At 32.7% G+C, this 14,743-nt stretch overlaps 1 protein-coding gene across 1 annotated transcript; it reads right to left on the bottom strand.

Moving 5' to 3' along the window:
* Positions 1-148: 148 nt before the first annotated feature.
* On the bottom strand, positions 149-6,785 carry LOC112032095 (uncharacterized). The gene is made up of 12 exons (XM_024064805.2): positions 6,529-6,785; positions 5,568-5,681; positions 3,586-3,696; positions 3,445-3,507; positions 3,244-3,357; positions 3,012-3,161; positions 2,384-2,461; positions 2,095-2,316; positions 1,927-2,013; positions 1,532-1,651; positions 837-929; positions 149-672 (listed from the first exon to the last, which is right to left on the bottom strand). The coding sequence occupies exons 1-12, from the start codon at positions 6,721-6,723 to the stop codon at positions 613-615; spliced, it is 1,407 nt and encodes a 468-aa protein (XP_023920573.1). The 5' UTR covers positions 6,724-6,785; the 3' UTR covers positions 149-612.
* Between the last annotated feature and the right edge of the window lie 7,958 nt (positions 6,786-14,743).

Here is a 14,743-nt window from a genome sequence, read left to right as displayed (position 1 = left end):
GTGTGGAGGGGGAGGGGAGATTGGTTTCTAAGTATTACCATCATTGCTACTTTCTGGATTAACATTTTCAATCTTATTTAAAAAAAAAAAAAAAAAGCTGCTTGTTTACTGTATCAGATCATTCGGATCATTCAAGAAACACTAGATATAAGAACCTTAACTAGTCAGAGACAAATGTCATACATAATGAAAGTAAAACATCAAATTCTCTCGTAAACAACAAGAGAATTTGAAAAGTTGCATGCCTCCTAGGCAGTATTGTGCTTAACTCTATGCCTATGCTTTAAAGTTCAAATAGCAGCTTCCTTAAAGTAGTTAGCTGACCCAGAAATGAACAGTTCCACAACTCAAGATATTCAATTTCAAGTAGAAGTGTTCTTCAAGAATAGACCTACGCTAATTATGTGTGAAACTCCATACTGGTACAAATTGACGTGCGTTAGACACCACCTCCTTTGTGTCAAGATAGCTATTTTGCCAAAAAAATCTAGAGAGTGCTGCAACTTTATAGCTCAACTGAAATTCTGTCAGTTAGGTCAAAAATAGCCATTGTCTCTAATAGTCTATCATTGTGAGACCTTCTTTCTCTTGCAACCCGAAACTGGTTTTAGCTTAGATGGATTTCAAAATCTCTCCTAGAACTAGTCCCCATTGCGTCCAATGGGTGCCACCCTGCATCGAAAAATCCAAGCAAATAAGAAATTAAGGATACAATAATTGCATTAAGTAATCAACCACTATCTGATGACATGTCCTGGGCAACTCAATATTAAAATACCAGAATATGGCCTGCAATTTCAAGGGGAAAAAAGAACCATCATGAAACAAGCACATACCTGGCAGTAAACAGCAAATGGCTCTCTTAATGGTCCATCACATGAGAGCTCACTTGTACTCCCATCAATGAAGGTTCCATCAGCAAAGATCACCTGAAAAATAACAAATAAAATATCTGAATCAGGTTTATAGAAATAAGGGTTTCATTAACATCATTGCAAATATGAGGACGTCTTATAACTAAATCATCTGTAATAAAAGCTGGTATAACGTGAAAATTAAAACCTTTTTGGCTATATATTTTAGATAACAAATCAACATAGTTAAGATAAGAACGGGTCTCAATTTCATCAAATTATGAACCATCCTCTATATTATGTAATAATTTAGGAATTGAAATTGAAATCACTGCCTTGACTAATGTCCCCATAGGACAGCAGCTGCAAACTAGACACCACCCTTCATCCTACACATATGCTGCTCGGAAAACAATATCATTCCACATGAATAACAATAGAGTACTCCTTTACATGAACTGAATTGAAACCACCTGATGCTAGCTAATAGAAGCCTAAAGGAGCATGTGATGTCTAACATTATCATCTTGGGCATTTCAGAGGACTCAGTTTGTTACAGAGTTCAGCTCTTTCACACACTAGAGAATCATAGATCTTGCAAGAGAAACAATTTCAGAATTGAATCCCCAAGACAATATGCAATTGAGTGCCAAAATATTTTAAAAAAATGGCCAGACCTCTGATGCATATCCAGGAGTTGTACCAGCAACTGGTTTAGTAAATGAGCCAACTGGAGAGCTTCTCTGAACAGCCTCACAGAAAGCAAGAAGACACTCACGGCTTCCGAGCTGTACAGCCTGAAAATCATTACAGAGTGCTTTTGTGTTAAATCTTGATTTTTCTTTCTGCATATACTTTTCCCAAATTACCAAACGGCGAAGCAGAATTGTCAAGTCAATAACATTATCAACCTTAGACTCATTCAAAAAGTGGAGATCAGTTTTCAAAGTACAGGTCATCGGTAAATGAAGAAACTCATTGTGGGTTTCACCACGTGAACAAATCTCACCAACCCATGATTATAATTTAAGGTTCATTTGGGAGGACGTAAAATGAGTACAGTAGGACAAACCTGAACTATATCATGGCGTTGGACACGAGGAAGTGGCTGAACCTTATACCCTTTCGATGACATAACTTCAGCAACCAGAAAGGTTCCCTTTATTGCAGAATACAAATAATATTTACTGCAACGTGAAAGTAACAAAAATACATTAACTTGACATGCAGAAACCAGTACCTTGATTGCCTCACCAACCATTTGAGGTGAAAGGAATAACCCCTGGAAAAAAGCTCTCATAATATCACCAGGAGTTGAGCCACAATCAACCCCAAGCCCTGGCGCAGAGAGACGAGCAGCAGCTGCTTTTACCCATCTTTCCTTCCCTGCAACATATCCACCGCATGGTGCAATGGTTCCACCAGGATTTTTTATCAAACTGCCTGCAATCAAATCTGCACCCTGTGCAGGCATTGACAATATTAAATTGCCCTTCTAAAGAACCAGGTATGCAGAAAATGTCACATACCACCATTGGGGGTTCAATGATTTCCACAAATTCACCATAGCAATTATCCACCATGACCAAGCAATTAGGATTCTGCATCTGTAAATATAAATGCTGGGAGATTAACAGGGTGAAAATCTAAGAGTACAGAAGTTGGATAACTCAAAAGTAATTACTAATAATAAAGCGCCTGCTTTAAGCAATAACATTTTACAAAGTCTTGAAAAAACTATAGATTTGTCCTAGTAATACTTATCCTTAAGGGTGATGGGGTGAGAAATGTAGTAGTTCCTCCTAAACATTAAATACACACACACACACACACACACACACACACATATACATACATACATACATATATATATATATATATATATTTTGAAAGGTAAAACATGAAATACATAGCATATGATTGGGTTAAAACTCATTAAAACACTTAATTTGGATTAACACCGACTTAATTTAAAGGTTTCCGTTGTAGCCACATCCATCAAGTTTCTATCATTTCTGCCAGGGGAAATTATCAATGCCAGAGGATGATGCATCCACTAAATATCAAACCCTTAAGGGTTGCATTGACCAACTTTTACTGACTGACTCCCAGTATATACAGCTCAAATCACTTTCATTGTTCATTCCAAAGGCTTACCTTAATTGTCTTAATTGCCCTTCCAATTTCATTTACGCTTAAACTCTGACGCCATGAATAACCACATGACCTCTGTATGAGTGCACATCTTGTTTGAGGTTTAACAGCACCCACAAGTGCATCCCAGTCAAGTCCACCATCCCCAGCAAGCTGAAAGAATAATGTTAAACAAAGTTAACAAGTCACAATGAGAAGTCGTCAAACTTGTGTTCATTTTCTATCAGTAACATACTGGAACTTCTCTGTAGTTCACTCCAAAATCTTTCAGAGAACCCAGTCCATGGGAGTCCCTCTTTCCAATAACTTCCTCTAATGTGTCATAGGGAGCACCAGCAACTGCCAAAAGCTGACAATCGTATTAGTATAAATGATATTATAGATATAACTTTGTAAAAGAGATTGAAGTGCAGATAACATCAAGATAATAGCTCACCTCATCCCCTGGCCTTAAAAAGGCGAACAATGCACAAGTGATCGCATGAGTACCTGAAAAAAACTGATCACAAAGGAGCCATGATTTAAAATTAATTAAAATACTGGTAATTGAAGATAAGAACGACTATATATCACAAACCTGTGAGCGAACTATTGCAGATTCAGCTCCAACAATTTCTGCAAAAGCTTGGTCAAGTGCTTCACGTCCCCCAGCTTCATCATGGCCATAGCCAGTGCATCCGCCAAAGTGCTGATTTAATCAATAACAAATTTGCTCTTAAGGAGTAGTACTGAAGATGACCACTGCTAAACTTAAAGAGACGTTTGAATAGAGAAATGTAGCATTATTTACATTAGTTCTAACCACAGAAGTTAGAACACGATTGCAGAAGACTGTACTTACAAATATTTGAGAGAGAAAATTAATCAGAATAAAGACAAACAAAAACTTATGAGCATGAGAATCAGCATCCACAAAACTAAAGTTGAATGCATCAAGATTTCATTACATGGAATTAATTTATTTTCAAACTGGAAACATGTTATTTTTCTATTTCTTCCTAGCTTGAAAAGCAGATATAAATTAGAAAAGGTTCCCTCACTTGCAAGAAAAAAGCACAAGAAAATAAAATTTGGCAGCAAGTTTTCTTCTTTTTATGTTAGAAATTATTATTATCATTATTATTTTTTCATAGTCTTTCCTCTCACAAACTCAACAATTTTAATTGGCTAGAATACAGAAACTACAAAATCAATTAAAAAAATTGTAAGTCGTTGCTGACCTTATAATTTGGCTATTAAAAAAACTGTAAGTCGTTGCTTATAATTGTTACAAGCTTCAAGCTCCTAATAATTTGGCTATTAAGCATTTCTTTGCTGCTTTCATCCCTCTTTAATTCAACAATTATAAGTCTGCATCTATATCTCATTCTATGTAAAAAAAATTATTCCTTCACAGCAGAGCTTGCACCTAATGGCAACATTCTTGCTTTCATGCTCGACTATGGCATTTGAATCACAGATTTATGAGGTTTCTGGTCGTCTTATAACAAAATTTCACCAATATCATTTTTAAACCCCCCAAATAGCTTTGCCTCGTAGAGTAGACAAGTGAAACAAAAGGTTGTAAATATTGGTGTTATAGAGTTTGGAGGACTACTATAACAATAATAATATAAAAAGGTCGAACTCAGTGCACAAAGCTCCCACTTTTTCTTGGTCTGTGACAGGAGATTGGAGGACTATGAGGACTTAAATTATAGGCTCCTGTGAATCCTACACTTATTTACTGTATGTTTAATACTTGCAGGATTGTTGACAACTAATGCTGGAAAACAAATAAAATCTACTGAAGTCAATATCAAATTTTTTCGAGTCTGGCCACAAGTAATGCCAACCCTATTTTTAAGCATAACCACATGACAGCTCCAGCTTGGCAAAACCTTGCAAGGTGTCATTGTTGTTGTGTATGATTAAGGTTAGCAGCATACTGCCATAATTTCCTTGTGCAAATTTTCTGAGGAAGACATAATATACAAGAAAATTTGTTCTGTAATTTTAGGTCCAAAAGATAGATAGAATATTCAATAAATTTTGTGAGCCTATAATATCTAACAGAGACCTCAGAATGAGGCAGGGTTGCCTGTTGAGAAGGATACGAATGTTAGGACAATAAAAAAATTCTACCAGGGACAACCTCAAACAAGTCTAAGCTTTATGTACTGAAATTGTTCAGTCAACATTGAGCACTTAAGCTATGATGAAGCTAAATCCTGATTCAACGTTTGATTAATCCTGAGCTTGTACATGCCAACTCTGTATATTCATGATTCTAATGGGAATATCCCATAACACTGAAACAGAAACATCTTGGTTTCTTTTGTTAGTGGTTGCTTACAGCACACACATAAATGTTTGAGTGTGCATGAACATATACAATGGCATAAGATGCATATATATCTGCATCTAACAAAACATGCAGGCAATTCAAGTGTTTTGCCATTGTAGGGAACATACCAGAAGCCTTGAGACCAAGGCATGTTGCCTGACATCTAAATGACATCCAAGTAAACTAGTCATGTATCAATTTGGACATTATACTTGAATCAAGAACAAACTTACATGAGATCCAACTCGAGCATTCTGGAAAGCTTTTAGAACACGGGCGGTATTGCATGCCACCAAATTATCTACAGCTCTGAATTCTGAATATAAGGAGTCCACTGCTTTCACAACCTGCATTGCAAATAAAAGCACTCAAGGAATTTGCACAAAGGTCTAAGCATCAAAGTTTTCAGCACGTGAAAATTAACAGTAGGCTTCATATTTACCACAACCAAAAGTAAAATGTATGATTAGTAATTAAAAGTTTTTGGGAATGCTTAAATGACCCGATCAAAATTAGAAGACATGTTTGAAGATATACATCTAAAAGAATGAAAAGAAAACTCAAAATGCAAAGGTGTTGAGTTTGTTTTGAATCCCAAAAAATTAAAAAGCCACCAGAACCAAAAGAAATCGTTATAGTTGATCTCATTTAAAACAAAAAAATATGTTTATCCAGTCCAATATATTTATACAAGATAGATAAAATCTGGAAATGGGTTTGTCTCTATTTCGTGCATTTTCTCGAAAATCAAACAATTCGTTGAATAAATTACAATAATGTTTCGCCAAAAGGGCACGAAAATTGCAAAAACTATTAAACTGATTCAATCGTGATTCCTGGTATTAGTCCCACTCACCCAGAATATATATACACACACACACACACACTTAAAACTCCACATACAAATAAATAACAAACTTTTGGTTTTCTCTTCATTTCCTACATTTTCTCACCAACCAAACAGAAAATTATCCGGAATACAGCATTGGGTTTTGAGAGTGAAAATAACAGCCCATGAAAACTGAGATTATATTCTTGTATGGTTTTTTAAGAGTTTAAGACAAGCAAGACAAAACTGAGCCAATGTTTCATAGCTTCAAAGATTTATTTTTTACAATTTGCATAAACCAAACAGAGCATTAAGCAAAATAAAAATCTGGGTTTTGATTTAACACAAATGAAAGCAAGAAGTACCTCTGGTACAAAGGGATGGTCTTGATAATGATGAAGAAGAAGTTGTTGCTGTTGTTGTTGTTGTTGTTGGTGATGATGCGTACTCAAAGAGACCGAGACTTGAGAGCTTGAACGAACTTTAGCTTTGGTTTTGAAAGAAGCTCGAAGAGAGTGAGTAGGATAACCAGTAGAGGCGCAGGATAAGACCCACATCATCTTCTTCAAGCAACGAGTTGGGGGCCAACATGGCCCAATACCACTTTTTTTTGGAATTTGTAGAAAAAAATCACTGTTTCAGAAATAAAGAGTGAAGTAGCACTTTTTTGAAAACCGAGTTTGAACTCGAGTTCTTCTCAATTCTTTTTGTAATTAAAAAAAATTATGTGGTACTTGAGCTTGAGAAACTCGAGTTCTATGCAACACAGTATTCAAGTATACCAGACTCGGATATGTTTTATAAATAAAATGCAGGGAAAAAAAATTTACACAGTACTCGAGTTTCCCAAACTCGAGTACTGTGTAATTTTTTTTTTTTTGTTTTTTTTTTTTTTTGTTTGGGGATAATGAACAAAATAAACATAAATGTAAAAATAAGTGACTTTTTTATGTTTTTATTTATTTAAATAGAAGCATTGTAAAATATAGAGATTTTAATTTCAAAATATGAATTTAATTTCTACATTAATTAAAATTGTTCATTGTTTTCTCATAAAAATTGTTCACTGTTTTTCCCTTACAAAGAATTGGCTGGGCATTAACATGGACAATGGCAGGCAACAGGTAGGCAAGTGTCTTCCCTGACCCTGTTTCAGCAATACCAATTAGATCACGGCCCCTTAGAGCCATTGGCCATCCTTGAGCTTGAATAGGGGTAGGTTCGACAAAGCCAGCTTTTGTAATCTCTTCAATAACATAATCTGTTGTCAAGTAGGCATAAACATTATCTCACCAATATCAAAAAAAGAAAAAATAAGTTGCAAGTTGAGGATAAGTCAATGACCCACTACTAGATATGCAGGATTTGCTATACAGTTTAGATATTACATTGTCAATTAAATCATTAGAATTCCAATCTCCCAGTTGTAAAAATATCTAAGACTATGAAAGAAGATTTCTAAAATTTATAAACCTTGAGAAACATTGCGAAATCATTTTAAAGAAATGAATTTGCACATATGTTCTGTACATAAATCATACAAAGCAAAAATTTTCAACGTCAGATAAAGAAATAAGGCAGTGGATAGGTGTGAATCATAATTTATAACAAGAATTAACATATTACTCCGGCACAGTATGGTCCCAACACTGCTCCTTCCAGGTTGTAATGAATGTCTTTATAGAGTAATTACTAATTAGCAATTGCAAGATCAGCTTCATTAAAATTGTTAGCCTCCTCAATCTCCTTGGCATTATCTACCGTATCAACATCTAGTTCTACCTCTTTAGACACAGTGTAGAGTAGATCTTCAGGTTTTCTTTTCTTTTTTGATGATCCACTATAACTAGCAGTAGCAGAGTGCCTTTGGACAGAACTTGCAACATTTCGTGATGGCAAGTTAGCATCGTCAGTCCTTTCATCTTCAGAACTAGAATCATCATCGAGCTGCTTTTTCACCGATGAATAAAGAGGACGCCTTTTGAATTTCTTCTTGGCATCATCTAGAGGTTTCTTCTTTAAAATGGCAGTCTCAGAGTTCATGGCTGCTGCTGTTGTGAAACCCCGCCACCGCCACCGCCGCCGCCGCCGCCGCCGCGACCGGAGGGGCGGAAGCCAGAATGGCACATATACACAACAGTGGAAGAAAGAGAGTGAATTTTGTGACTGTGTTTTTAAGGCGGCAAGTCACAAAATTGTTTGTCATTGTCATTGTTTTTTTCTTCATTTATGTTTTTTTTTTTTTTTTCCAAAAATAATTTTAAACGTTTTATTTATACAATGATACTCTGTTTCGTTATAAAGTGGACAGAAACCAATATGGATAAATATTGGGCCAAAGTGGCCCAATACCACTTTTTTTTGAAATTTTTAGCCAAAAATCACTGTTTTGGAAATAAACAGGAAAGTATCACTTTTTCTAGAAATCGAGTTTTAGAAACTCGAGTTCCTCTCAATTCTGCCACCGTGGCATTGCTGACATAGAATTTCTGTGATTAAAAAAAATTATGTGGTACTCGAGCTTGAGAAACTCGAGTTCCATGCAACACAGTACTCGAGTATACCAGACTCGGGTATGTTTTATAAATAAAATGCAGAAAAAAAAAATTTACACAGTACTCGAGTTTGGGAAACTGGAGTATTGTGTAAATTTTTTTTTTTTTGTTTTTGTTTTTTTTTTTGTTTGGGGATAATGAACAAATAAACATAAATGTAAAAATAAGTGACTTTTTTATGTTTTTATTTATTTAAACAGAAGCATTGTAAAATATAGAGATTTTAATTTCAAAATATGAATTTAATTTCTACATTAATTAAAATTGTTCATTGTTTTCTCATAAAAATTGTTCACTTTTTTCTGTATAAACTATTTCTACGATTTTGCATAAAATTATTTTCTGTTCAGCATTATTTAAGAAATTGTTCACTCTCTTTTCTACATAAATTATTTTCTGTTTACTGTTTAAAAAATTGTTCATTGTTTTCTCATAAAACACCTAGTGAAATCGTGTTTTCTAAATTTAAATGCCAAATCTGAATGCTTTTTCATGTTTGAATTTCACAATAATCGAATATATTTTTCTGCATTGATACATTTTTTTTCTACATTAATAAAATTTGTTCTTTGCACATCATATTTACTGTATATTCAAATCTACTTACTGCATTCATTAATTTTTTTTTTGCATTAATTAAAACTATTCACTGTTTTCTCATAAAAATTGTTCACTATTTTCTACATAAACTATTTCTAGCATTCTGCATAAAATTATTTTCTGTTCAGCATTATTTAAAAAATTGTTCACTCTCTTTTTTGCGTATATTATTTTCTGTTCACTTTTTAAAAAATTGTTCACTGTTTTCTCATGTTACACATAGTGAAATTGTGTTTTCTAAATTTAAAAGCCAAATCTGGATGCTTTTCATGTTTAAATTTCACAATAATCGAATTTGTTTTTCTGCATTGATAAAATCTATTTCTACGTTAAACTAGTAAAATCTTACTTGAATAAAAACTTCAGTCTTTGATAAACTTAAAAACAAACTGCTGTCTTTGATACAAGCTTGAAAATAAAACTGTCTGAAGAGAATGGTTACAAGATTACAAGAGGGGAGAGAGTACAAAAGTCTTTCTGAGGGAGATGGAAGGCTATTACAAAAGGCTTTCTAAAACTTGGAACTTAAAAGCTTAGAATCTTAGAAACTTGTCTTCTGTCACCATAGTCCGTCTCTTTTATAGGTGAAATGAACCATGGTAAAGTAACTTGAGTAGGTAAATTGAACTCAAGTTAATCTGTTGGTGGTATGGAAATTAGTACTGATGAGTAATAGTCTGTCTGCGTCTGTCTGGGAATCTTTCAAAACTTGGGAATCTAACAGATCTCTTTTTACACATGCTAGTAAACAGTAGTAACTTTTGAACATTTGTCTGTATCTGTCTGGACTATCTAGCAAAATTGAGCCATTTGCATAGTGAAATATTGGTTAGTGAAGGATTTAATTCTTAATAATCTGTTTGGCATTTGCATAGTCTGTTTGGCATCAATTTCAACTTTTACCTTTTAGTTTTTGTGTACAGCTTTTTAAAATCTCATTTTTTCTTGCATTATTTTTCACATTTTCAAATTTTTTCAAAGTACAAATATAATTTAGCACACTTTTAGTAGAAAGTTTAGCAAACAGCTAAATAAGCTGTAAATGGAAACTAAGCTTAAAAATAGTAGAAACTTAGAAATTGCTATTATATTACCATTTTGTTTTCGTAGTAACACCCCATGTTCCACCTCGGGAATAATGTTAGGTCATTCCGATGTGTTTCGGGGTCATGCCAATGTGTTTCGGCCATTTTGGATTCAGAGATGGAGATAGAAGTTTGATTGAGGGGATTAAAATATAAACAAAAAATGTGTATCATCTCTTTAGTATTAAGAAACTATCAACAAATAAAAAAATACAAAATAATTATTTCTTAATATAATAAAATACAATTTATCTATTAAAAGAAAAAACGACCTTCTTTTAAATGACAAAAATCATCAATATTAAATTTGTACTAACTTATGATGTGTAGAGAGCAAATTTTATTAATGTAGAAACAGATTTTATCAATGTAGATCGATTATTGTGAAATTCAAAAATGAAAAAGCATTTAAATTTGGCATTTAAATTTAGAAAAAATGATTTCACTAGCTGTTTTATGAGAAAACAGCGAACAATTTTTTAAACAGTGAACAGAGAATAATTTACGCAAAAAAGAGAGTGAACAATTTTTTAAATAATGCTGAACAGAAAATAATTTTATGTAGAATACTAGAAATATTTTATGCAGAAAATAGTGAACAGTATATCATGTCCTACTTGAGCCAAAATCCATCTTACAAACAGTTTTGAGTGTTAAGAATCATAACATCAACATTCAGTACTTTTAACAGGCACAGCTACTTTCAAACACCAAAAAAACACAGAAACAAGTTCAAAATCACACACACAAATGGACACTCAAAACATGCTTTGAGGTAAAAGTCATAATAGAAAATTGATTATTGAGCTACATTTTATTTTATTTTTCAGGCATGATTGCAGCCATTAAACCAACATAGATTCTATTACAAACATTTTTTTTTCCAGACAATAGATTCTATTCTCTCAGCCCCTAGACAGAGGGAAAGTATATAACAAATCTGATATTGAAAGACTTTAAAAAACAAAATATTTGGTCAAGAACCTGCTTCGAAGTTGTATGTGAAAACTGAAAACCCAACCTACTACCTTTATTTGATCAGGTGGATGTAGTTTCTGTTTTTTTTTTTTTTGTTTGTTTTTTTTTTGGTTGGTTGGTAATTTATGTTGCTTGTGACAACTTATTTAAGTACAGCAACAATGCCGCTCAATTTTTTATTTTGGCAGTTCTTTGGTCTAGATTTCCCACCATGTATTTTGTGGCATAGATTTTTGGATAAACCCAAAAATGTTTAACTTTTTAGATAAACTAAATAAGGAGTAATAGTAATAATAATAATAAAATGTAATAAAGGGAAATTTTCAATACATTACGATTCATTGTATTCAAATCATCTCTAATTTCTACTCATTTTGTCACACTTGTTCTATACTTCTACATGGTAGACTATAGGTGAAGTAGAAAAAATAGTGAGTTTATTAGAAAGTGATAAACAACCAATCACAATCCATCATTGTTGGATAATTTTGACAAAGTGTGTATCAAAATAGATTTTATCAATGCAAAAAAAAAAAAAAGTTCGATTATTGTGAAATTCGAATATGAAAAAACATACAGATTTGGCTTTTTAATTTAGAAAACACAATTTCACTAGGTGTTTTATGAGAAAACAGCGAACAATTTTTCAAAATAGTGAACAGAAAATAATTTATGCAGAAAAGAAAGTGAACAATTTTTTAAATAATGCTGAACAGAAAATAATTTTATGTAGAATGCTAGAAATAGTTTATGAGAAAACAGTGAACAATTTTTTAAATAGTGAACAAAAAATAATTTACGCAGAAAAGAGAGTGAACAATTTTTTAAATAATGCTGAACAAAAAATAATTTTATGCATAATGCTAGAAACAGTTTATGCGAAAAACAGTGAACAATTTTTATGAGAAAGCGGTGAACATGGTGTGCAGAGAGCAAATTTTATTAATGTAAAAACAGATTTTATCAATGCAAAAAAATAGATGATCTGTGCATCTAATGTAATTAATTTTCCATTAAGTTTACTCAATTTGGTATGTTCTTCAATTTTCATTTGAATTTTCACGATTTTACACACTCAACGAATTCAAATTTTTCAACAAATTCGTACTATCTGTACATCTAATGTAAACAATTTTTCCTTGAGTTTTCACAGTTTTGTACATTCAACGAATTCAAATTTTTAAACGAATTCATACGATCTATACATCTAACATACATACTTTTCCATTGAATTTTCATTATTTTGTACTTTCAATGAAATCAAATTTCTCAATAAGTCTAGACTATCTGTACATCTTATGTACACCTTCATGATTTGGTACATTCATTGATTTTCCATTGATTTTTCTCGAATTTCTACATTCAACTAATTCGAACTTTTTTACAAATTCGAATTTTTCAAGGCATTTACCATTAGGTAATTTATACGAATCATTCATTCAAATGTTTGAATGTTTTTCTCTTAATTAACCAGGATACAATCACATTTATTTGGTTTTCTCTAAATGAAATTGTAATGTTACAAGGAAATTAACAGGCAATAGAGTGACATTACTCATTTGCATTACACAAAAAGGGGAATCAAATACACGGTCAAATCATATTTGTTAAACTATTTACACAAAAGGAAATCATGACAATGAATAAAGATTAAGAAACTCATTATCTATTTCTATACACAGATGATGCACATTTCTCACTGTCATATGCACACAAATCTTTAACCACAACTCAGATTTAATGACATGAAAAACAAGTAAAAAATAATCAAAATGGTTAGCATTGCCAACTTGGGATTCAAGCATTGTTTAGTTGACATAGAAAGAGGAAGGTTACAAATTTGGGAATTCATGAGAAAGGGAAAAAAGAAAAAAAATGAAATTAATATATGGGCTACCTATCTAAGTTAGCATAGAACTCTTAGTTTGGTTCAAATTACTGAATTAGAGCCCAAATTTTATGGGCCTACGTTTATCATTTCATGAATTTAACACCATTAGCTAAACTTGCAAGTCAGAAGGCCAAAATGGCCAATACCACTTTTTTTTGAAATTTTTAGCAAAAAATCACTGTTTCGGAAATAAATAGCAAAGTACCACTTTTACTAGAAATCGAGTTTCAGAAACTGAGTTCCCCTCAATTTGCCACCTGGATTGCTGACATGGAATTTCTGTGATTAAAAAAATTATGTGGTACTCGAGCTTGAGAAACTCGAGTTCCATGCAACACAGTATCGAGTATACAGACTCGGGTATTTTATAAATAAAATGCAGAAAATTTTTTTTTACACAGTACTCGATTTCCCAAACTCGAGTATGTGTAAATTTTTTTTTTTTTTTTTTTTGGGATAATGAACAAATAAACATAAAGGTAAAAATAAGTGACTTTTTAATGTTTTTATTTATTTAAAAGAAGCATTGTAAAATATAGAGATTTTAATTTCAAAATATGAATTTAATTTCTACATTAATTAAAATTGTTCATTGTTTTCTTATAAAAATTGTTCACTGTTTTCTGTATAAACTATTTCTACGATTTTGCATAAAATTATTTTTGTTCAGCATTATTTAAGAAATTGTTCACTCTCTTTTCTGCATAAATTATTTTCTGTTTACTGTTTAAAAAATTGTTCATTGTTTTCTCATAAAACACCTAGTGAAATCGTGTTTTCTAAATTTTCTGAACGCACAATCTGCAANAAACCAAATAAATGTGATTGTATCCTGGTTAATTAAGAGAAAAACATTCAAACATTTGAAGATTTACTTAATATGTTAAATTTATGGGGGGGGGGGGGGAAATTACACTTTTTTCCCCATAAATATACCTTATTTTACACTTACCCTTTGTTGATACCCATTTTCGCAACACATTTTGTACAAGCCCGACTTCCTTGTGGGCTCAATTCATGTATTATATTATATTTTATTCTTCTAAGTATGACCCAAACCCATGTGACTTATTGGGATAAATTGAGGAAGTGTAGTTTGAAGGGTAAGGGTCGGTTCCTTTCGAACCTTTTGCATGAACCCAGCCCATGCGTGGTGAGCAAGGGACATTGATAGCACCTTAGCCTTATAAAGGGGGTCTTGTATCCAAAATTTTCACCCCAAAACAACTTTTATGCTCTGGGTGACTATGGCCCAACTTTTTTGCTCTGCCATTTTTTTGCCTAAAACACAAAGTTAACCCTAAGTGGTTGGCCTTGTCTGCTTCAATAACCAAATGCAATCTCCAAGAACCTACCATGTCTAGGAAACATCAGCCCATGAATTTAGCTACTTTATTTCACAAATTATGCAAAAAGCAAGGCATCCCTTTTACCCAATTAAATCAAATCTGACCATAGCTTCTTTGATTGA

This window comes from Quercus suber, unplaced genomic scaffold (genome assembly GCF_002906115.3).
Source record: "Quercus suber isolate HL8 unplaced genomic scaffold, Cork oak 2.0 scaffold_51, whole genome shotgun sequence".
Lineage (NCBI taxonomy): Eukaryota > Viridiplantae > Streptophyta > Magnoliopsida > Fagales > Fagaceae > Quercus > Quercus suber.
This window is presented reverse-complemented; position numbering and strand designations above follow the sequence as displayed.

Bases quoted from the DNA above. Each gene is read 5' to 3' on its own strand.
- LOC112032095 (XM_024064805.2), bottom strand. From the start codon at position 6,723: ATGATGTGGGTCTTATCCTGCGCCTCTACTGGTTATCCTACTCACTCT. The intron at 2,317-2,383 runs GTATGTGACATT...ATGCCTGCACAG, and splicing joins TCATTGAACCCCCAATGGTG to GGTGCAGATTTGATTGCAGG. The intron at 1,652-1,926 runs GTTTGTCCTACT...AATGATTTTCAG, and splicing joins AACGCCATGATATAGTTCAG to GCTGTACAGCTCGGAAGCCG.